Source organism: Xenopus tropicalis, chromosome 10 (assembly GCF_000004195.4).
Source record: "Xenopus tropicalis strain Nigerian chromosome 10, UCB_Xtro_10.0, whole genome shotgun sequence".
NCBI classification, from domain to species: domain Eukaryota; kingdom Metazoa; phylum Chordata; class Amphibia; order Anura; family Pipidae; genus Xenopus; species Xenopus tropicalis.
Window position 1 is genome coordinate 49,778,428 of NC_030686.2, and position 25,351 is coordinate 49,803,778.

Consider the following 25,351-nt stretch of genomic DNA (forward strand, 5'->3'; position numbering starts at 1 on the left):
AGCAAAATAATTTAAAATGTCTCATATTTCATTTTTAAAGATGAACAACCCCTTTAACCGTTTCCTTACACAGAGGGGCATGAGAAGCATTCACACTGCCCAAACAAAGGCCCCACTGCTGATGCACCAATCACATGTTGCTAAATATGAACATTAATAGAAATCAAGGACAATTTAAGAGTAAAACACAATCACTGTAACATTCGCCAAACGAGCAGATCTTCTCCCAGTATACCCTAAGGTGGGCAATATCAGGCCGACAATCTAATCACAATGACAGACACAGGGGCCATTGGACCGAGTACATTATCAATGAGCCAATGTGGCCTCGATCTGACGGGAAAATCAAACCTGTTGGGGGCCCATATACAGGCAGATATTGGTCGGGTAGGCCTGTTGGGGGCCAGATATCAGTCAGGTAGGCCTGTTAGGGACCCATATACGGGCAGATATCAGTCAGGTAGGCCTGTTAGGGACCCATATACGGGCAGATATCAGTCAGGTAGGCCTGTTAGGGACCCATATACGGGCAGATATCAGTCAGGTAGGCCTGTTAGGGACCCATATACGGGCAGATATCAGTCAGGTAGGCCTGTTAGGGACCCATATACGGGCAGATATCTGTCAGGTAGGCCTGTTAGGGACCCATATACGGGCAGATATCTGTCAGGTAGGCCTGTTAGGGGCCCATATACGGGCAGATATCAGTCAGGTAGGCCTGTTGGGGGTCCATATACGGGCAGATATCAGTCAGGTAGGCCTGTTAGGGACCCATATACGGGCAGATATCAGTCAGGTAGGCCTGTTGGGGGTCCATATACGGGCAGATATCAGTCAGGTAGGCCTGTTAGGGACCCATATACGGGCAGATATCAGTCAGGTAGGCCTGTTAGGGACCCATATACGGGCAGATATCTGTCAGGTAGGCCTGTTAGGGGCCCATATACGGGCAGATATCAGTCAGGTAGGCCTGTTAGGGGCCCATATACGGGCAGATATCAGTCAGGTAGGCCTGTTAGGGACCCATATACGGGCAGATATCTGTCAGGTAGGCCTGTTAGGGGCCCATATACGGGCAGATATCAGTCAGGTAGGCCTGTTAGGGGCCCATATACGGGCAGATATCAGTCAGGTAGGCCTTCCAAATTGGTCTGAAGGACTTAATTGGCTGCTTAGGTCTACCTGTGTGGCCACCTTAAAGGGGAAGGAAAGGCAAAGTCACTTGGGGGTGCCAAAATGTTAAGCACCCCCAAGTGACTTTAACCGCTTACCTTGTACCCCGGGCTGGTGCCCCTGTTCGGAGAAAATAGCACCAGCCCGGGGCACCTGGAGCGCAGCACTTCCTCCTTCCGCCTTCCACTTCCTAAACTGCCGGTGGCTGGGCATGCACAGTAGAGCGAAAAAGCCGACTTAAATGTTTAAGTTCGGCTTTTCACTCTACTGCGCATGCGCGCGCAGCGAAGCCGGAAGGAGGAAGCGCCGGCAGCTACCCCGGGCTGGTGCTATTTTCTCCTGACAGCGGCACCAGCCCGGGGTAAAAGGTAGGCGGTTAAAGTCACTTGGGGGTGCCTAACATTTTGGCACCCCCAAGTGACTTTACCTTTCTTTTTCCTTTAAGGCACAATGGACTAAGTGGTGGTCAGTAAGTTATAAGTCATAACGAAGCACTTCTAATTACAGTAACTGAAATAAATACCAGGTTTGCTGTATGCGTCCCAGCTGTGCCCAAGGGAAGCGTCAGCTCTGTGGTTATAAAGAGGGCAATGATTTGAGGCAAGGGCAAGTAAAGCACAGGGTGAGTATATACTAGGGTTATATAATACACCCAGAGAAGGGCAGAATTCCTAGGCCACCATTGCTTTGTGCAGGGGAAGAGGGAGAAAGGGGGCTAATATAGGTAAGAATATTACATATATATATATATATATAAAGGGGAAATAAACCCAAAAACATATTGTGCTTCTGCTCCAGGAGTCGAGGCTGCGATTCAGTGAGGGGTCCGCACAACTGAGTTCCTGTGCCGGAGATGGAATTCCAAGCAGCCTCCCTGCCCCCCCATGATATCATCCTGCCGGAATTCTCTTTAGGAAACGTATGGGAAGGCTCCCACCAAAGGCCGGGGTGATGCAACGCTGAGGCAACTCACGCGCGGGGCGGTTATTCCTCTGGATTCAAAAAGTCGCCTCCCAAGTCTCCATTCCTGGCGCCCAACAGCAGTCACATGAGCGCCTCTGTGTAACGGGCCGAGATGGCTAAAGCTGGGCAGGCTCAGAGCTTGGGGTTCCGCAGGCGGCTACAAGGCACCACGGTCGCCGTCCCACGGAGCTTACAATCTAATTTGCTCAAAGGGCAGCACCGTTGCAATGAAAGGTTCCAGCAGCCAAGTCAGGGCAGGCAGCAGGGAATCCAGCGCAGCAATGCAGCCGAGCGACGCAGGACACGCGTGTGACTCCTGACGGAGCGGTTTTTAGCATGTGATGTGATTCTTCCTCATTTTACTGATAAACACGCAGCCCGGGGATAGATATGTACCAAACACCAACAGGCAGTCTCTATGCCCCTCCCGCTGGGCGGTGCCTTTATAGCATGGGAAAGGGTTAATCCCTCTTGGTATTAGATACGGCCCATTTAACTTACCCCCCACTGAGTGTGAAACCCTAACCCACAGCAGGGCTTGTAATCCGATATGGGCCAATAGCCAGGACCCTTCCGCAGGCCCAGCCACATAGCTATACTAACAGGGTTTAGTTACCCTTTAGTGTATCTGTAAGGAGATACTGACTGCTCATATCCATGTGTTGCTTTTATTGGCCAACCAGCCGGGGGATTCCAGGAGCAGCTTCCTGTTCCTGCTGTAAAAAGTTGTTGCTGAACTACAACAAGTACCCCCGACTGAGTGCAGCTTGCCTACCCTTAAATAAAACAGCACCAAGGGTCGGGGGCCTCCAACCCCGTCCCACATCTGGCCTAAAATTGGGCACATCTCAATCAGGCAGGTTTGATTCTCCCATCGGATCGGGTGGTCCTCGCTCCGACGGCCTATGTCCCCCGTTTAATGTGATCGCTTGGCCCTGGGGCTAAACAGCCAAATTAGCCTTATCTGCCACCCTAGGTGGGCACATTGGGAGAAGATCCGTTCTTTTATGGCCCCCATAAATAGGCAGCACCCCCAATATTCTCCCTACCTGGCTGGGCCCCCCTCCCACTGCTCCATGACACACAGTTTGGGGGTCACTAACTTTAACCCTTCTCACTGAAATAGATATCCCTATATGTGCAGAGTACAGTGTCCGGCACACACAGCCGCCCTACCAGCTGAACTTGCCCTTTAATATTACGTTAGCCCCCATGCTGGTTACATAGCCAGTCCTAGCAATCAGCCCTGGGGGGGCGCGCGCCCCACCTTACAGCACAGACTCTATTTACAGCAGGTAGACAAATGGCCGGCAGGGTGGGGCAATAAGGCTCAATTAGTTCTGAATGGGGCGACTCCCGTGGGGGTGAATGGGAGAGATTTACCTCTAACACAACTGCCAAGGAGCCGTGACTTGCCCCCCCGCTGGGGGTATTTTGGGCCCAGACTGACACATCCCGCTGAATAAAGGCGTCGGAAGCACAAGAGACAGAGATGCGGCACAATGATAAATACGCCCCTGGGCGCCCGAGGGCACACACAGGTTGGCCTGTTTCCTGGCCAGGGGGCTAGTGACTGCCAATGATTCAGCCCAGCCGGTTCTGCAAAGCCATAAAACTGAAGCACATAGTCTATTGGCTTTATAGCACCGACATATGCAACAGCGCAGCACAACAGCACACACATTCCTGCACCACAGAGCTTACAATCTAATCTCCATACTCCCAATGCACACAGATGCTTCACTACTACACAACTGTAACCCTGTCTGGGTAGTTCAGCAACATCAGGAACACAGCTACTCCCTGCTGGAGCTACTAGAACCCACCAAACCCCCGCGGGAAGCCCAATGCCCATACCGGTGGGCACAGGAGAACGCCAAGCCCTGTTACTGAGCTGCCAACACACTGGCACAACGGCAGCGAAATATTTACCCAGTTGCAATAGGAACTCCCGGGAGCCTCCGAACATCCAGACGGAGCCACTTCTCAGGCAAAACAAAGGCAGATCCCCAAGTGTAAAAATAAATCCGTCCCTTTAAGAGAAGTCTCTCAGTCAGAACTCAGCGGATCTAAGGGCATTTACAGCCGTTTCCCGTGCCAAACAGCAGCGTGGCGGCAGCGAGCACCTTTATCCATGGGAGTGAGTTAAGGGCAGAGCCGGGGAAGTATTTTTACCTACCATGGTATCCAGGCAAATAAACACTCCCTCTCCGAGGGCAGAAGGCAGGGACTGAGGGCTCAGACGTGTCAGCTTACAACTATGGCCGCAGACAAAACACAAGTCCTGAGTGACCTCGGGCAGAGCCAATCACTGATGTCAAAACTGTCCCCTCCCCGAGCCAGCCAATAGCCAGAGGCCTGAGGTGGGACTACAGAGTCAGCTGTCACAGAAGCCCCCACTGCTGAGCCTCCTCATCCCTCAGTGTAGGAATCTGCACACCAAGGGGGGGGGGAGGCACAGACGCCATCAACACCGCGACTGCCGGGAATCCTAAAGCCACTACCCTGGCAGCAAAGTCACCATCCCGGTGCCCAAATACTCCAACGCCACTGTGCCACTCTTCTGCAGCTCCGGCAGCTTGGCATCATGTGTGTGCCCCTCTCCGTGCCCATTATTCCACCGTGGCACCGGCTCAGGCACATACCCACCGTGGCTTCGGCTCAGGCACATACCCACCGTGGCACCGGCTCAGGCACATACCCACCGTGGCACCGGCTCAGGCACATGCCCACCGTGGCACCGGCTCAGGCACATGCCCACCGTGGCACCGGCTCAGGCACATGCCCACCGTGGCACCGGCTCAGGCACATGCCCACCGTGGCACCGGCTCAGGCACATGCCCACCGTGGCACCGGCTCAGGCACATGCCCACCGTGGCACCGGCTCAGGCACATGCCCACCGTGGCACCGGCTCAGGGCACCGGCTCAGGCACATGCCCACCGTGGCACCGGCTCAGGCACATGCCCACCGTGGCACCGGCTCAGGCACATGCCCACCGTGGCACCGGCTCAGGCACATGCCCACCGTGGCACCGGCTCAGGCACATGCCCGGGCACCGGCTCAGGCACATGCCCACCGTGGCACCGGCTCAGGCACATGCCACCGTGGCACCGGCTCAGGCACATGCCCACCGTGGCACCGGCTCAGGCACATACCCACCGTGGCACCGGCTCAGGCACATACCCACAGTGGCACCGGCTCAGGCACATACCCACCGTGGCACCAGCCCAGGCACATACCCACCGTGGCACCAGCCCAGGCACATACCCACCGTGGCACCGGCTCAGGCACATACCCACCGTGGCACCGGCTCAGGCACATACCCACCGTGGCACCGGCTCAGGCACATACCCACAGTGGCACCGGCTCAGGCACATACCCACAGTGGCACCGGCTCAGGCACATACCCACAGTGGCACAGACTCTGGCACATGCCCACCGTGGCACCGGCTCTGTCACCCCAATAACATAGGCACCGACCCTCAGTACCAGTCTGTCACCCCGAAAATACAGGCACTGTCAGTACTGTCAGTAGCAACCTGGTCTCCCAAATAAAATATACACCCCCCCCCCAGTATTAGTCACCTCAATAACACAGTTAAATACATAACTCCAGCCTAAAGGCTATGGCACCCCAATAATATAGGCCCCTCCCCTCTGTATCAGCCTGGCACCCCAATAATATAGGCCCCTCCCCTCTGTATCAGCCCGGCACCCCAATAATATAGGCCCCTACCCTCTGTATCAGCCCGGCACCCCAATAATCTAGGCCCCTCCCCTCTGTATCAGCCCGGCACCCCAATAATATAGGCCCCTACCCTCTGTATCAGCCCAGCACCCCAATAATCTAGGCCCCTACCCTCTGTATCAGCCCAGCACCCCAATAATATAGGCCCCTACCCTCTGTATCAGCCCAGCACCCCAATAATATAGGCCCCTACCCTCTGTATCAGCCCAGCACCCCAATAATCTAGGCCCCTCCCCTCTGTATCAGCCTGGCACCCCAATAATCTAGGCCCCTCCCCTCTGTATCAGCCTGGCACCCCAATAATATAGGCCCCTCCCCTCTGTATCAGCCCAGCACCCCAATAATCTAGGCCCCTCCTCTCTGTATCAGCCTGGCACCCCAATAATATAGGCCCCTCCCCTCTGTATCAGCCTGGCACCCCAATAATATAGGCCCCTCCCCTCTGTATCAGCCTGGCACCCCAATAATCTAGGCCCCTCCTCTCTGTATCAGCCTGGCACCCCAATAATATAGGCCCCTCCCCTCTGTATCAGCCTGGCACCCCAATAATATAGGCCCCTCCCCTCTGTATCAGCCCAGCACCCCAATAATCTAGGCCCCTCCTCTCTGTATCAGCCCAGCACCCCAATAATCTAGGCCCCTCCCCTCTGTATCAGCCTGGCACCCCAATAATATAGGCCCCTACCCTCTGTATCAGCCCAGCACCCCAATAATCTAGGCCCCTCCCCTCTGTATCAGCCCAGCACCCCAATAATCTAGGCCCCTCCCCTCTGTATCAGCCTGGCACCCCAATAATATAGGCCCCTCCCCTCTGTATCAGCCTGGCACCCCACCAATCCAGGCACTGCACCTCCCTATCTGATTGGCACCCCATTAATGTGCCTCCCCTCAGAGCCGCCTAAACACCAACCTATCACCCCGCAATATCCCGGCACCCCAGTGAGAAACAGCCTGACACCCTAATACCCCAGGCACCGCCCCTCAGTGTCAGTGATAATGCCCCTCCCACCCCAGTAACACACTGTCACCCCCACATCTCAGGCCCCTCCCTCACACTGAGCCCGACACCCCGATACCCAGGCGGCGCCCCCCGACACTCACCTCCCGCCCCGCTCTCCCGGCTCCTGTCCCTTCCGGCAGCCACACAGCGTGCAACGTCACCAACGGGCGGGGCTCAGACTAGTGACGCACAGCGCCAGGCCTCGCCCCTCGCGTCACGTATTTAACACCTTAGTGCCTGGAGAGAAAAGGCTCTCCCTTCCAGGGTTGGCGGGATTTTCGCCAAATTGGGCTACTAATTTAAAGCCCATGTGGGTTTTCAAAGTACAATCCCGCCAAGTTACATATTTGGGCTAGTTTTTGTTGCCTTGGCGAGTTTGTAGATTTGAAACTAGCCAAAGTTGTATTTCTCTGACATGCCTGTCCCAGTGCATGCTGGGTAATGTAGTTTGTATCTTACTATTAGCCTACAGCTAAGCTTAATATACAACTACAATACCCAGCATGCAATTATAGACAGAAGGTCCTTTTTCTATTCCTCTGTATTGAACCTGAAGCAGCAGAACTACTATACCCTGCAGGGACTGGGCCCAGAGGCAGGGAAACACCCCAGTAACTGGGGAGGGGGCGCAGGGCATGGGCAGTAATTAAATGCTTTATATATATGCACCTCACTATCCCCAAATCACCCCCAGTTCTGCCCCTCTCTCCCCCTCAGCCGGGTTTTCCTCCCACCCTGAATGATTTGAGCCCAGGCAGGAGGCAATTGGGTTACTCAGTACAAACAGATCCACGAATAGATCATTCCCCTGCGTCTCCCGTTACTCTGCACCCAGTCCAGCTGGCACCCAGCACCCTGCTGAGTCACAGGGTTGTGTAACATCATCTGATTCTGCCGCTGTCTGGAACTGCAAGGAAAGGGGTAGTGGGTACAGGGAACAGGCTGCGGGCAGAGGCAATGCAGGTTATAACAACTTTCATATACATACATCCAGGAATAAATTGGGATTCATAATAAGAGTTCAAGTACCCAGAGGCACAAACAGCCCCCCCAGCCCAATAAATAGTGACTGTCTGTGGCACCTTACAGCCCCCCTGGCATTCCCAGTACCCAGAGGCACAAACAGCCCCCCCAGCCCAATAAATAGTGACTGTCTGTGGCACCTTACAGCCCCCCTGGCATTCCCAGTACCCAGAGGCACAAACAGCCCCCCCAGCCCAATAAATAGTGACTGTCTGTGGCACCTTACAGCCCCCCTGGCATTCCCAGTACCCAGAGGCACAAACAGCCCCCCCCAGCCCAATAAATAGTGACTGTCTGTGGCACCTTACAGCCCCCCTGGCGTTCCCAGTACCCAGAGGCACAAACAGCCCCCCCAGCCCAATAAATAGTGACTGTCTGTGGCACCTTACAGCCCCCCTGGCATTCCCAGTACCCAGAGGCACAAACAGCCCCCCCCCAGCCCAATAAATAGTGACTGTCTGTGGCACCTTACAGCCCCCCTGGCATTCCCAGTACCCAGAGGCACAAACAGCCCCCCCAGCCCAATAAATAGTGACTGTCTGTGGCACCTTACAGCCCCCCTGGCATTCCCAGTACCCAGAGGCACAAATAGCCCCCCCCCCAGCCCAATAAATAGTGACTGTCTGTGGCACCTTACAGCCCCCCTGGCATTCCCAGTACCCAGAGGCACAAACAGCCCCCCCCAGCCCAATAAATAGTGACTGTCTGTGGCACCTTACAGCCCCCCTGGCATTCCCAGTACCCAGAGGCACAAACAGCCCCCCCCCAGCCCAATAAATAGTGACTGTCTGTGGCACCTTACAGCCCCCCTGGCATTCCCAGTACCCAGAGGCACAAACAGCCCCCCCCAGCCCAATAAATAGTGACTGTCTGTGGCACCTTACAGCCCCCCTGGCATTCCCAGTACCCAGAGGCACAAACAGCCCCCCCCCCCAGCCCAATAAATAGTGACTGTCTGTGGCACCTTACAGCCCCCCTGGCATTCCCAGTACCCAGAGGCACAAACAGCCCCCCCCCAGCCCAATAAATAGTGACTGTCTGTGGCACCTTACAGCCCCCCTGGCATTCCCAGTACCCAGAGGCACAAACAGCCCCCCCCCAGCCCAATAAATAGTGACTGTCTGTGGCACCTTACAGCCCCCTGGCATTCCCAGTACCCAGAGGCACAAACAGCCCCCCCCCCAGCCCAATAAATAGTGACTGTCTGTGGCACCTTACAGCCCCCCTGGCATTCCCAGTACCCAGAGGCACAAACAGCCCCCCCCAGCCCAATAAATAGTGACTGTCTGTGGCACCTTACAGCCCCCCTGGCATTCCCAGTACCCAGAGGCACAAACAGCCCCCCCCCCAGCCCAATAAATAGTGACTGTCTGTGGCACCTTACAGCCCCCCTGGCATTCCCAGTACCCAGAGGCACAAACAGCCCCCCCCAGCCCAATAAATAGTGACTGTCTGTGGCACCTTACAGCCCCCCCGGCATTCCCAGTACCCAGAGGCACAAACAGCCCCCCAGCCCAATAAATAGTGACTGTCTGTGGCACCTTACAGCCCCCCTGGCATTCCCAGTACCCAGAGGCACAAACAGCCCCCCCCAGCCCAATAAATAGTGACTGTCTGTGGCACCTTACAGCCCCCCTGGCATTCCCAGTACCCAGAGGCACAAACAGCCCCCCAGCCCAATAAATAGTGACTGTCTGTGGCACCTTACAGCCCCCCTGGCATTCCCAGTACCCAGAGGCACAAACAGCCCCCCCCCCCCAGCCCAATAAATAGTGACTGTCTGTGGCACCTTACAGCCCCCCTGGCATTCCCAGTACCCAGAGGCACAAACAGCCCCCCCAGCCCAATAAATAGTGACTGTCTGTGGCACCTTACAGCCCCCCTGGCATTCCCAGTACCCAGAGGCACAAACAGCCCCCCCCCCCAGCCCAATAAATAGTGACTGTCTGTGGCACCTTACAGCCCCCCTGGCATTCCCAGTACCCAGAGGCACAAACAGCCCCCCCCCCAGCCCAATAAATAGTGACTGTCTGTGGCACCTTACAGCCCCCCTGGCATTCCCAGTACCCAGAGGCACAAACAGCCCCCCCAGCCCAATAAATAGTGACTGTCTGTGGCACCTTACAGCCCCCCGGCATTCCCAGTACCCAGAGGCACAAACAGCCCCCCCCCAGCCCAATAAATAGTGACTGTCTGTGGCACCTTACAGCCCCCCTGGCATTCCCAGTACCCAGAGGCACAAACAGCCCCCCCCCAGCCCAATAAATAGTGACTGTCTGTGGCACCTTACAGCCCCCCTGGCATTCCCAGTACCCAGAGGCACAAACAGCCCCCCCCCAGCCCAATAAATAGTGACTGTCTGTGGCACCTTACAGCCCCCTGGCATTCCCAGTACCCAGAGGCACAAACAGCCCCCCCCCAGCCCAATAAATAGTGACTGTCTGTGGCACCTTACAGCCCCCCTGGCATTCCCAGTACCCAGAGGCACAAACAGCCCCCCCCAGCCCAATAAATAGTGACTGTCTGTGGCACCTTACAGCCCCCCCTGGCATTCCCAGTACCCAGAGGCACAAACAGCCCCCCCCCCCAGCCCAATAAATAGTGACTGTCTGTGGCACCTTACAGCCCCCCTGGCATTCCCAGTACCCAGAGGCACAAACAGCCCCCCCCCCAGCCCAATAAATAGTGACTGTCTGTGGCACCTTACAGCCCCCCTGGCATTCCCAGTACCCAGAGGCACAAACAGCCCCCCCCCAGCCCAATAAATAGTGACTGTCTGTGGCACCTTACAACCCCCTGGCATTCCCAGTACCCAGAGGCACAAACAGCCCCCCCCAGCCCAATAAATAGTGACTGTCTGTGGCACCTTACAACCCCCTGGCATTCCCAGTACCCAGAGGCACAAACAGCCCCCCCAGCCCAATAAATAGTGACTGTCTGTGGCACCTTACAGCCCCCTGGCATTCCCAGTACCCAGAGGCACAAACAGCCCCCCCCAGCCCAATAAATAGTGACTGTCTGTGGCACCTTACAGCCCCCTGGCATTCCCAGTACCCAGAGGCACAAACAGCCCCCCCAGCCCAATAAATAGTGACTGTCTGTGGCACCTTACAGCCCCCCTGGCATTCCCAGTACCCAGAGGCACAAACAGCCCCCCAGCCCAATAAATAGTGACTGTCTGTGGCACCTTACAGCCCCCCTGGCATTCCCAGTACCCAGAGGCACAAACAGCCCCCCCAGCCCAATAAATAGTAACTGTCTGTGGCACCTTACAGCCCCCCTGGCATTCCCAGTACCCAGAGGCACAAACAGCCCCCCCAGCCCAATAAATAGTGACTGTCTGTGGCACCTTACAGCCCCCCTGGCATTCCCAGTACCCAGAGGCACAAACAGCCCCCCCAGCCCAATAAATAGTGACTGTCTGTGAAACCTTACAGCCCCCCTGGCATTCCCAGTACCCAGAGGCACAAACAGCCCCCCCCAGCCCAATAAATAGTGACTGTCTATGGCACCTTACAGCCCCCCTGGCATTCCCAGTACCCAGAGGCACAAACAGCCCCCCCAGCCCAATAAATAGTGACTGTCTGTGGCACCTTACAGCCCCCCTGGCATTCCCAGTACCCAGAGGCACAAACAGCCCCCCCAGCCCAATAAATAGTGACTGTCTGTGGCACCTTACAGCCCCCCTGGCATTCCCAGTACCCAGAGGCACAAACAGCCCCCCCAGCCCAATAAATAGTGACTGTCTGTGGCACCTTACAGCCCCCCTGGCATTCCCAGTACCCAGAGGCACAAACAGCCCCCCCAGCCCAATAAATAGTGACTGTCTATGGCACCTTACAGCCCCCCTGGCATTCCCAGTACCCAGAGGCACAAACAGCCCCCCCAGCCCAATAAATAGTGACTGTCTGTGGCACCTTACAGCCCCCCTGGCATTCCCAGTACAGTAGGCCAGACCTGGGAGGCTGTTACAGAATACAAGCCTGCAGGCTACACTGATGACTAAGTAGCCATGAAACATGTCCCTGAATACATTAGTATTTGGCCACATTACACAGCGATTTCGCGATTTCTCTGTATGGCTGGGGGGGGGGGAGGGTAGCGGGGGTTGTTTATAGCAATAGAGAAATTCTTGGCTACTTCTGTGGGTGAATGACAGGAAATATGATGAAGACAGGAAGGAAATGAAGTAATCTGCTCTTCTGCGCATCAACTCGCAGCCCCCACTTCCCCCCTCTGAGCTCTAATCTGGTCTCTCACTTCTCTACTTCCTCTTTCCCAGCAGCCTTTGTGTTCTGCACAATGTTTTATATCGAAATAATAGCGGCCTGATCTATACCATCCATTTTATTCTTCCCTCCTGCAGAACAGAAATATAGCAATGTGTGTCTAAACCAACACTATGGCACCCCCTACCCATATGTATAAATACAAATATACAGAGAGGGAATGTTCTGGGCACACAATAAGCTGTACCCCCATACTGTACTGTCTAAGGGAAACACTATGGCACCCCCTACCCATATGTATAAATACAAATATACAGAGAGGGAATGTTCTGGGCACACAATAAGCTGTACCCCCATACTGTACTGTCTAAGGGAAACACTATGGCACCCCCTACCCATATGTATAAATACAAATATACAGAGAGGGAATGTTCTGGGCACACAATAAGCTGTACCCCCATACTGTACTGTCTAAGGGAAACACTATGGCACCTCCTACCCATATGTATAAATACAAATATACAGAGAAGGAATGTTCTGGGCACACAATAAGCTGTACCCCCATACTGTACTGTCTAACGGAAACACTATGGCACCCCCTACCCATATGTATAAATACAAATATACAGAGAAGGAATGTTCTGGGCACACAATAAGCTGTACCCCCATACTGTACTGTCTAAGGGAAACCCTATGGCACCCCCTACCCATATGTATAAATACAAATATACAGAGTAGGAATGTTCTGGGCACACAATAAGCTGTACCCCCATACTGTACTGTCTAAGGGAAACACTATGGCACCCCCTACCCATATGTATAAATACAAATATACAGAGAAGGAATGTTCTGGGCACACAATAAGCTGTACCCCCATACTGTACTGTCTAACGGAAACACTATGGCACCCCCTACCCATATGTATAAATACAAATATACAGAGAGGGAATGTTCTGGGCACACAATAAGCTGTACCCCCATACTGTACTGTCTAAGGGAAACACTATGGCACCCCCTACCCATATGTATAAATACAAATATACAGAGAAGGAATGTTCTGGGCACACAATAAGCTGTACCCCCATACTGTACTGTCTAAGGGAAACACTATGGCACCTCCTACCCATATGTATAAATACAAATATACAGAGAAGGAATGTTCTGGGCACACAATAAGCTGTACCCCCATACTGTACTGTCTAAGGGAAACCCTATGGCACCCCCTACCCATATGTATAAATACAAATATACAGAGTAGGAATGTTCTGGGCACACAATAAGCTGTACCCCCATACTGTACTGTCTAAGGGAAACACTATGGCACCCCCTACCCATATGTATAAATACAAATATACAGAGAAGGAATGTTCTGGGCACACAATAAGCTGTACCCCCATACTGTACTGTCTAAGGGAAACACTATGGCACCCCCTACCCATATGTATAAATACAAATATACAGAGAAGGAATGTTCTGGGCACACAATAAGCTGTACCCCCATACTGTACTGTCTAAGGGAAACACTATGGCACCCCCTACCCATATGTATAAATACAAATATACAGAGAAGGAATGTTCTGGGCTCACAATAAGCTCCACCCTCATAGTGTAGTGTATAGAAAGCTTTAGGTGAGTATAAATGATAACAGATATATTTCAGTGCCCCCGTTAGGAAATTCCAGGACATAAAAGAATGAGGAGAGAGAGAAGAAAGAACAGTGACAATTGGATGTGACGGCAGTGAGTGAGTGAGTGAGTGAGTGAGACAGTGAGTGAGTGAGTGAGACAGTGAGTGAGACAGTGAGTGAGTGAGTGAGTGAGACAGTGAGTGAGACAGTGAGTGAGTGAGTGAGTGAGTGAGACAGTGAGTGAGACAGTGAGTGAGACAGTGAGTGAGTGAGTGAGTGAGTGAGACAGTGAGTGAGTGAGACAGTGAGTGAGTGAGTGAGTGAGTGAGACAGTGAGTGAGACAGTGAGTGAGACAGTGAGTGAGTGAGTGAGACAGTGAGTGAGTGAGTGAGTGAGCGCTAGGGGAGAGTCTTTAACCCCTTTTCTAACCCTAATAAGCAGAGGAATCCCTATTGTTTGGCCCCTGGGGCAGGGAAATGAACATGGAACAAGGCACAAAAGACCGGTCTGTCCCCTCGGCAGATGGAAATTCCTCTACGGAATAAAAGTGACAGTCGCCTGAGTGAGAGCGTGAGAGAGCGTGTGAGAGCGCTGCTGCGCACACTGAGATATTCAGCAGGGAGGTGGGGTAATAGGAACCCGTCTAATGTCATTCAAGGGTAACTAAATATAAATTGATTAGGGGGGAAACACCTCAATCTGCACCCCCACTTCCCATAGGGATGTACAGGAGTTGCTATGGCTAGCCCCCGTGGCAACAAGCAGAAACCTTTACGGCACACACTGTCTGTCCCCACGAGTCTGTTCGGCTGCTGCAGTGTCTTAGCTTCTAACCCCTGGAGCTTGCAATCTAATAAGACTACAATGTAGGCAGGTGCTGCCATGGGAAACGTAAGGTCATTGGGTGCCGAGACCCTGTTTCAGGAATGAGCTGCAGGTTAACCCCTTCCCTGCTGGGAGAATCTGATGCACCGCTGCTTGCCGGCCCCTTTCCCACGCTGCTTAGGGGCAATTTGGGAGTTTTCTTTATGTCCAAGTCTGTTCTCAGGGAGCAGCAACAAAAGTGGCAGATAAAGGCATCATTCATCCCTAACAGCAATGAGCGGGGGGGGGGGCGGGGGGCCCTCCTGAAATATCTTTATTCCTTCTTATTACCTGTCTGTGCATCACAGCCCTGCAGCTTATTGTGTGCCCAGAGCATTCCTTCTCTGTATATTTGTATTTATACATATGGGTAGGGGGTGCCATAGTGTTTCCCTTAGACAGTACAGTATGGGGGTACAGCTTATTGTGTGCCCAGAACATTCCCTCTCTGTATATTTGTATTTATACATATGGGTAGGAGGTGCCATAGTGTTTCCCTTAGACAGTACAGTATGGGGGTACAGCTTATTGTGTGCCCAGAGCATTCCTTCTATGTATATTTGTATTTATACATATGGGTAGGGGGTGCCATAGTGTTTCCCTTAGACAGTACAGTATGGGGGTACAGCTTATTGTGTGCCCAGAACATTCCCTCTCTGTATATTTGTATTTATACATATGGGTAGGAGGTGCCATAGTGTTTCCCTTAGACAGTACAGTATGGGGGTACAGCTTATTGTGTGCCCAGAACATTCCTTCTCTGTATATTTGTATTTATACATATGGGTGGGAGGTGCCATAGTATTTCCCTTAGACAGTACAGTATGGGGGTACAGCTTATTGTGTGCCCAGAACATTCCCTCTCTGTATATTTGTATTTATACATATGGGTAGGGGGTGCCATAGTGTTTCCCTTAGACAGTACAGTATGGGGGTACAGCTTATTGTGTGCCCAGAACATTCCTTCTCTGTATATTTGTATTTATACATATGGGTAGGGGGTGCCATAGTGTTTCCCTTAGACAGTACAGTATGGGGGTACAGCTTATTGTGTGCCCAGAACATTCCTTCTCTGTATATTTGTATTTATACATATGGGTAGGGGGTGCCATAGTGTTTCCCTTAGACAGTACAGTATGGGGGTACAGCTTATTGTGTGCCCAGAACATTCCTTCTCTGTATATTTGTATTTATACATATGGGTAGGGGGTGCCATAGTGTTTCCCTTAGACAGTACAGTATGGGGGTACAGCTTATTGTGTGCCCAGAACATTCCCTCTCTGTATATTTGTATTTATACATATGGGTAGGAGGTGCCATAGTGTTTCCCTTAGACAGTACAGTATGGGGGTACAGCTTATTGTGTGCCCAGAGCATTCCTTCTATGTATATTTGTATTTATACATATGGGTAGGGGGTGCCATAGTGTTTCCCTTAGACAGTACAGTATGGGGGTACAGCTTATTGTGTGCCCAGAATATTCCCTCTTTGTATATTTGTATTTATACATATGGGTAGGAGGTGCCATAGTGTTTCCCTTAGACAGTACAGTATGGGGGTACAGCTTATTGTGTGCCCAGAACATTCCTTCTCTGTATATTTGTATTTATACATATGGGTGGGAGGTGCCATAGTATTTCCCTTAGACAGTACAGTATGGGGGTACAGCTTATTGTGTGCCCAGAACATTCCCTCTCTGTATATTTGTATTTATACATATGGGTAGGGGGTGCCATAGTGTTTCCCTTAGACAGTACAGTATGGGGGTACAGCTTATTGTCTGCCCAGAACATTCCTTCTCTGTATATTTGTATTTATACATATGGGTAGGGGGTGCCATAGTGTTTCCCTTAGACAGTACAGTATGGGGGTACAGCTTATTGTGTGCCCAGAACATTCCTTCTCTGTATATTTGTATTTATACATATGGGTAGGGGGTGCCATAGTGTTTCCCTTAGACAGTACAGTATGGGGGTACAGCTTATTGTGTGCCCAGAACATTCCTTCTCTGTATATTTCTATTTATACATATGGGTAGGGGGTGCCATAGTGTTTCCCTTAGACAGTACAGTATGGGGGTACAGCTTATTGTGTGCCCAGAACATTCCTTCTCTGTATATTTGTATTTATACATATGGGTAGGGGGTGCCATAGTGTTTCCCTTAGACAGTACAGTATGGGGGTACAGCTTATTGTGTGCCCAGAGCATTCCTTCTCTGTATATTTCTATTTATACATATGGGTAGGGGGTGCCATAGTGTTTCCCTTAGACAGTACAGTATGGGGGTACAGCTTATTGTGTGCCCAGAACATTCCTTCTCTGTATATTTGTATTTATACATATGGGTAGGGGGTGCCATAGTGTTTCCCTTAGACAGTACAGTATGGGGGTACAGCTTATTGTGTGCCCAGAACATTCCTTCTCTGTATATGTGTATTTATACATATGGGTAGGGGGTGCCATAGTGTTTCCCTTAGACAGTACAGTATGGGGGTACAGCTTATTGTGTGCCCAGAACATTCCCTCTCTGTATATGTGTATTTATACATATGGGTAGGGGGTGCCATAGTGTTTCCCTTAGACAGTACAGTATGGGGGTACAGCTTATTGTGTGCCCAGAACATTCCCTCTCTGTATATTTGTATTTATACATATGGGTAGGGGGTGCCATAGTGTTTCCCTTAGACAGTACAGTATGGGGGTACAGCTTATTGTGTGCCCAGAACATTCCCTCTCTGTATATTTGTGGGTGGTGGGACCAACACATTCTCACCGTTAAATGACCGTTTTTTTTTTAAGGGTGGGGTTAAATGAGAAAATAAAGTCATGAAAGGACAGCAGCCAATGGGCCCTGACTTTCCTTTTTCTCCAGTTTGGTATTTTAGCAATTAACTGGTTGTTATGGTGCAATGTATCCTAGCAACCAGGCAGTGGTTTAAATGAGAGATGGGAATATGAATAGGGGAGGGGCAGAATAGAAAGATGAGGGATAAAAAGGAACAGTAACAATAAAACTGGAGCCTCATTTGAAAGCTGGAGAGTCAAAAATTATAAATAATGAAGACCAACTGCAAAGTTGCTGGGAATGGGACATTCTGTAACAGGTTTTTGTTGTTTTTTTTTTTTTGTTATGAAAGGACAGCAGCCAATGGGCACTGACTTTCCTTTTACAATATAAATAAATAGTTCATTTATTTTTTATTTTAAACCAATGAACAAAGTGCTGTACCGAAAAAAAAAATATTAAAATTAAACATTACGCACCAAATAAAACAAAAACCAATGGCAATATCAGATTTAATGGCAGCAGCGTGCCCCCTAGTGGCCACTGTGTGGAACAACAACTTGCCCCAAACAAGAAACTAAACATAGAGGAACTACAAGTCCCAGAATGCCCTGACAATTACGCTGGGGAATGCAGTCCTTGGGTCTCAATGTCAAGGTGCAGTAGGGTTTTATCTATGGCTTCATTTTAAAGGACAACTAAAGCTTAACAAAAGAAGTTGGCTAGAAATGCTACCAGCCCAGTGCCTTATACACACAGCAGATTAGTAATAGATTCACATGGCAGCATAGAAACCAGTGCAGTCTGCGTCAGATTTCAATAATCAGGCCGATGGCTACCAATGAGCTTTATATTTCTGCTGGGACGGAGCAAGTTCCCCCCCCCTGAGCCAATCACTAAAGCTGAATATTTTCCTTATAGGCGTCAAGGGTTTCTCCCTTTGGAGCTCAGGGATGTGATTGGCTACTCAGCTCCTACTGCGCCTCTGGGAAAGGACCATTAGGACCCGCCCACTTCTTATTTATAACAGGGAGCAGAGAGGATCAACTGGGGGACCCAATAAAGGGAATATAATAAAAGAGGTTGAAAAAAGACTCTGCCCATCAAGTTCAACTTGTTGGAGCAAGTTCCCCCCCCCCTGAGCCAATCACTAAAGCTGAATAGTTTCCTCAAGGGTTTTCCCCTTTGGAGCTTTTTTTCTTATCTTAACACGAAGGTCGTGAAGTATTTCCCCGCCTTGTTCCTGGTCGGACCAGTTTGAGAGAAAGAGAGGGTTTGCTTCCCCTTCAGTCATGGCTGTCGCCGCCGTTAGAGAAGAGCTGAGCTGCTCCATCTGCCAGGAGACCTACAGGGACCCCGTGACGCTGCTCTGCGCTCACAACTTCTGCCTGCGCTGCATCAGCCACACGTGGGACCACCAGTGGGAGAGGGAGGGGGAATGCAGTTGCCCCCAGTGCCGACACACGTTCTACAGGAGGCCGGAGCTGAGGAAGAACTTGACTCTGTGTAAAATAGTGGAGGCCGTCATATCCAACCAACCGGAGCAGAAGGACACGGGCATGTTCTGCACCTACTGCCTCCATGCGTCCGTAACTGCCTCCAAAACGTGTCTCCTCTGTGAAGCCTACTTGTGCCCCAACCACCTGAGGGTGCACTGCAAGTCGGCCGAGCATGTCCTGTCCGAGCTCAGCTCCTCCTCCTGCACCGTCCACAAGAAGCTGCTCAACTACAACTGCTTCGACGACAAGATGTCCCTCTGCGAGTCCTGCTGCCGCGAGAGGCAACACCAGGGCCACTACCAGAAGCCCGTAAGGGTGGCCTCCAAAATCCGGAAGCAGCAGCTCCAACAGTTCCAGGAGAAACTGATCTTGAGGAACAAGGAGATCGAGAAGAAGGTCCAAAGTCTACAGGATCAACGCAACGGGGGGGAAGCGGGCGGAGGGGTTTGGAAGAGGAAGGCCCCCTTCCCGGCCTATGAGCAAATTCAATCTCTCAGGACCAAGGGGGAGCAGTTGAGTAGGAAGATCCACCACGTTGAGTTGCTGTGCAACACGGAGAACCCCTTGACCGTTCTACAGGGCTGGGACCCGGACGAGGTGGATAATTGTGAGGCTGAAAGTGACCAGGAGAACGACCCGGCGCTGAGGGACCTGCTCGAAGCCACGGTGTTGGGTTTGCGCAGAATAAGGATGTTCCTCCCTGGAGAAGCCAATGACAAGATGTTGGATATAAACACGGCCGGCAATCACATGACTCTGTCCGATGACCTGAGGGCCGCCGCCTGGTCAAGGACCAACCAAGGTCGCCCAGAAACCCCCGCAAGGTTTTGGTACGATCAGGTCTTAAGCAGTAGGAGTTTCGCTATTGGGCGCCATAACTGGGAGGTGGAGACCAGCGTGCCGGGGAACTGGATGGTGGGAGTGGCCTACGCCAGTATCAGGAGGAAAGGGGTGGCATCCAGAATGGGGTACAACGACCAGTCGTGGGTGCTGAGGAGATGGGAGAAGCAATATTCCGTAATACATGACAGCAAGGAAGCCATATTGCCTGGCACGGGCTCCCAGGAGCCAATAGGGATTTACCTGGAGTTCGAGGGCGGGCGCCTCTCATTTTTTGAACTGAGCGACCCAATCAGGCACTTGCACACCTTCACCGCCACCTTCACCGAGCCGCTCCATGTTATACTCTCGGTCCGTAGTGGGTGGGTACGGCTGGGCAGCTGAGCTGGGCGGGGCATGGACTGGCACAGAGGGGGCGGGGCATGTATTGGCACAAAGGGGGGGCATGTACTGGCACAAAGGGGGGTATGTACTGGCACAGAGGGGGCGGGGCATGTATTGGCACAAAGGGGGGGCATGTACTGGCACAAAGGGGGCAGGGGGCATGTACTGCACATAGGGGGTGTGGCATGTACTGGCACAGAGGGGGTGGGGCATAGAGATGCCTTTACGTTAATGTTTAGTATGTTATAGAATGGCCAGTTCTAAGCAACTTTTCAATTTGTCTTCTTTATTTACTTAATTATTTTCCTTCTGACTCTTTCCAGCCTTCAAATGGGGGTCACTGACCCCGGCAGCCAAACCCTATTGCTCTATAAGGCTTCAGTTTTATTGTTATTGTTACTTTTTATTACTTTATTACTCCTGATCATATCTCTCATTCAAACCCCTCCTTGGTTGCTAAGCTAATTTCAGCCTTAGCAACCAGACAGCTGCTGAAATTCCAAAACTGGTGAGTTGCCGAGGAAAACATGAAATATTTAAAACACAACAACAAATAATAAAAAAATGAAGACCAATTGCAAATTGCCTTAGAATATCATTATTAGATGAAAGGGGAAATTCACCTTAGTATGATAAAGCCATTGATATTCTGAGACAAATTACAATTGGTCTTCATTTTTTATGGATTTTCAGTTATTTAGGATTTTGTTCAGCAGCTCCCCAGTTTGGTATTTTAGCCATTAACTGGTTGCTATGGTGCAATTTATCCTAGCGACCAGGCAGTAATTTGAACAAGAGTTGGGAATATGAATAGGGGAGGGGCTGAATAGAAAGATAAGGGTTAAAAAGTAACAATAACAATAAAACTGGAGCCTCATTTGAAAGCTGGAGAGTCACAAATTATAAATAAATAATGAAGACCAATTGCAAAGCTGCTCAGAGGAAAAAGCAGATTTGCAACGTGCGGAATGACACGATTTGCAGCCTGTATAAAGGCAAAGTAAACCCCGAGCCACAGGGGGATCATTTCCAGCCATAAATCATATTTACAGTTTGGCTTCTCTGCACCTTCCCAGTTTAAAGGGGAACTTCACCCAAACACTGAGTTTTCCATAATAAACGACAATACCATTCTGAGCAAGTTTCCAATTTACAGCCATTGCACATTATTGGTGGTTTTTATACTCCAGTCTCGCTGCCTGGTTGCTAAGGCAAACAAGCCCCTAGCAACCAGATAGCTGCTGAAACTGGAGAGCTGCTAAATACCTGAAAAACAACAAATAGTGAAAAATAAAAACCAGCTGCAAATTGTCTTAGAATATCATTGTCATCAAGGTGAACTTCCCCTTTAAAAAAATCCACTGAGTCTGCACTATACAGGGAAACGAGACTGGACTCACAAGCTTGCACTCTACAGAACCCGACTTGGGAGCAAGGTAATATATGTTGCTGTTCCATCTCCAGCCAGTGGGTGGCGCTCTACCCTGCACTTAATAGGCCAGGCAAGAATACTATGTGTAAATAGATACACGGTACTGACTAATGGGCAACGGGACCAGAACCGGATCTGTTCAATGGAACCGCCCATTAAATGCAAGATGGTCTGGCTTCTATCTCCCTTGTGATTGGCCAGTGAGATCCATGTGACTAAGAGACCAAGTGGCGCAGTGGGCGGAGTTCAGGGAAGGCCTCTGATGGACAGAATAAAAATGTAGACTTTTGGGGGGGGGGGGGTACAGACATAATATAAAGGGGAAATATACCTTTAAATTAACTTTTAATATGATGTAGACATTGATATTCTGAGACAGTTTGCAATTGGTCTTCATTTTGTATTTTTTATGTTTTTCCAGTTATTTGGAGTTTTGTTCAGCATTTCTCTATTTGGTATTTTAGCAGCTATCTGGTTGCTAGGGTCTTATTTGCCCTAGCAACCAGGCAGGGGTTTAAACGAGAGATGGGAATATGAATAGGGGAGGGGCTGAATAGAAAGATAAGGAATAAAAAGTAACAGTAACAATAAAACTGGAGCCTCACAGAGCAATAGGTTTTTGGTTGCCGGGGTCAGTTATGCTGTTGCTAGGGCTCCAGTTACCATAGCAACCAGGGAGGGGTTTGAGTGAGAGACAGGTATATGAATAGGAGAGGGGCTGAATAGAAAGATAAGGAATAAAAAGTAACAGTAACAATAAAACTGGAGCCTCACAGAGCAATAGGGTTTGGCTGCCGGGGTCAGTGACCCCCATTTGAAAGCTGCAAAGAGGCAGAAGAGAAAGGAAAATAATTCAAAAACTATAACAAATAAATAATGAAGACCAATTGGAAAGTTGATGTTAACTGTAATTCTCAACTCCCTGCAGGGCGGGGAAGGTTACAGATGCATTGTGGGTAGGGCAAGACAACCCACCTTTTGCCCTGTAGAACAAGAGATTCAGTACATTGGGCTCATTCTGAGACTGGTGTGACCTTGAGATATAATGCAAAATAAACACCGCAATCAGCAAAATAAAGTTAAAACTATGTGTAAACAGCTGTTGCTATCAGACTCTACATAGAAACAAGCGCTAGAGCTGATATAGGGTATTTATTACACAGCCCTGCCCTCTAGTGGCAGCACCAGGTCATGCACCAAAAAGTGAAAATCCCCAAATAACAAGTTGATCAGAACAAACAGGGGCCAGTGAAAGTGCAATGTGACTACAGCAGCCCCCAAGGAGACTCCCAGCCAATCAGGGGCATCATGGGAGTGTAACGTGACCTACCTGAGCTCCGCCCAACCCCACAGTTATACACTTGGGTACTTACCCGGCCCCCCCCCCCAACCCTGGGCAGCTGCAGGGTCTTCTCCCCCTATTGTTACTCCTCTGTCTGTGTCAGAGTAGGGGGGTAGAACTGGGGTAGAACTGGGGTCCAGATGGGGGTCAAAGACACAGTTAAGTGGCCCCCGCTATAAATGATTACTTTGCTCAGGGTACATGTTCATTTTGATATATGGGCCTAGAATATTCTATATTATATATATTTTTGTTGTTGCTAGAGTAGCACTAACCCTAGCAACCTTACAGCGAATGGACAACAGACTGGGAGATGAATAGGAATAAATCCGTGTAGAATGGAAACCAAACAAAGCTTTGACTTCATCTGATCTCTCGTTGCACAAGAATAATATATATTTATATGAATTGTGTTATTGCTCCTATCCCATTGGTCTACTTGATAAAGGGTAAATATACCTCCCATTTTGAGCTCATTAAGTGTTTTAGGCAGGAATTTACAGAAACCCTGTCTGAATGACCAGAAATTCATATAAATATATCTTTTATCTTGATATTCATATAAACCATTTTTCCCCACCCTCCTTAGGCTCACAGTGTCATCTAACCCCTCCCCTTAACCTTGTCCCACTGTGAAGTGGTGGATTCTGGGAACTGGAGTCTCTCTGCTTCCCATAGTGGGTTCTATGAAGAGCAGAGGGGCTTCAGTTCCCAGAATCCACCACTTCACAGAGGGACACAGTGAGGGAGGGGTTGCAGGACACTGTGAGCCTAAGTCGGGGGGGGGACATGTCCCTACAGCACAGAGACAGACTAGTTTCCATTTAATCCAAAGATAAACTTCCCCTTTAATGGTTACTCTGATGAGATAAAATGATTCCCGTGTAACAGCGCCCCCTGGGGGCAGATTATTATGACGAATGGGTAATTGTTACAAATCTGCCCCCTACTGAGCATCGGTCGCAGCATGTTGGGATTTCCCTTCATACAGAGAAACTGATCTGAAACAGGTTTGTCTGGAATAACTTCTCTGTTATTGTTGTTTCTGTCGTATTATCTCTTATTGACTTATAGTGAGTTACTCCGGAGATACTCCAGCTTGTACTGCTCATCCTCATCAACTCAACTAGAGGGAGGAATTGCCCCAATACCCGAGAGAGGCCCGGGGGGGGGGGGACTAAGGTAGAGCAGCCCCTGCAGTCTGGGCCACCCTGCAACCGTGGGGTCTGCTGTGTATATAGTTACCCCACCGAAACACTATGGCACCTCCTACCCATATGTATAAATACAAATATACAGAGAAGGAATGTTCTGGGCACACAATAAGCTGTACCCCCATACTGTACTGTCTAAGGGAAACACTATGGCACCCCCTACCCATATGTATAAATACAAATATACAGAGAAGGAATGTTCTGGGCACACAATAAGCTGTACCCCCATACTGTACTGTCTAAGGGAAACACTATGGCACCTCCTACCCATATGTATAAATACAAATATACAGAGAAGGAATGTTCTGGGCACACAATAAGCTGTACCCCCATACTGTACTGTCTAAGGGAAACACTATGGCACCTCCTACCCATATGTATAAATACAAATATACAGAGAAGGAATGTTCTGGGCACACAATAAGCTGTACCCCCATACTGTACTGTCTAAGGGAAACACTATGGCACCTCCTACCCATATGTATAAATACAAATATACAGAGAAGGAATGTTCTGGGCACACAATAAGCTGTACCCCCATACTGTACTGTCTAAGGGAAACACTATGGCACCTCCTACCCATATGTATAAATACAAATATACAGAGAAGGAATGTTCTGGGCACACAATAAGCTGTACCCCCATACTGTACTGTCTAAGGGAAACACTATGGCACCCCCTACCCATATGCATAAATACAAATATACAGAGAAGGAATGTTCTGGGCACACAATAAGCTGTACCCCCATACTGTACTGTCTAAGGGAAACACTATGGCACCTCCTACCCATATGTATAAATACAAATATACAGAGAAGGAATGTTCTGGGCACACAATAAGCTGTACCCCCATACTGTACTGTCTAAGGGAAACACTATGGCACCTCCTACCCATATGTATAAATACAAATATACAGAGAGGGAATGTTCTGGGCACACAATAAGCTGTACCCCCATACTGTACTGTCTAAGGGAAACACTATGGCACCTCCTACCCATATGTATAAATACAAATATACAGAGAAGGAATGTTCTGGGCACACAATAAGCTGTACCCCCATACTGTACTGTCTAAGGGAAACACTATGGCACCCCCTACCCATATGTATAAATACAAATATACAGAGAGGGAATGTTCTGGGCACACAATAAGCTGTACCCCCATACTGTATGAGAGCTGAGAGAGAACAGAAACCCTCGCAGCCCATTAGCACATCAATACC

The 25,351-nt window shown here is 50.2% G+C and overlaps 2 protein-coding genes across 7 annotated transcripts in view; one reads left to right on the forward strand and one right to left on the reverse strand.

The window, feature by feature from the left end:
- ndel1 (nudE neurodevelopment protein 1 like 1) overlaps nt 1–25,351 on the reverse strand; it is a 65,586-nt gene that overhangs the window by 16,993 nt on the left and 23,242 nt on the right. Inside the window, exon 1 of one of the 6 annotated variants that reach the window (XM_031894082.1) lies at nt 6,988–7,064. The exons of 2 other annotated variants lie outside the window; for them this stretch is intronic. Coding sequence is in view for 1 of the 4 variants with exons in the window: in XM_031894079.1 (XP_031749939.1) it covers nt 4,316–4,318 (3 nt within the window). In the remaining 3 variants the exon portion in view is untranslated. Of the gene's footprint in view, nt 1–2,146; nt 2,593–4,068; nt 4,295–4,315; nt 4,456–6,987; nt 7,065–25,351 lie in introns of those variants that run through there. 3 more of the 6 variants (XM_031894079.1, XM_031894080.1, XM_031894083.1) reach the window with 3 other exon arrangements.
- On the forward strand, nt 18,637–20,173 carry LOC105945624 (tripartite motif-containing protein 60). Its single transcript, XM_012954193.3, has one exon. It carries the CDS (start codon nt 18,710–18,712, stop codon nt 20,138–20,140), a length of 1,431 nt encoding a protein of 476 aa, XP_012809647.2. The 5' UTR covers nt 18,637–18,709; the 3' UTR covers nt 20,141–20,173.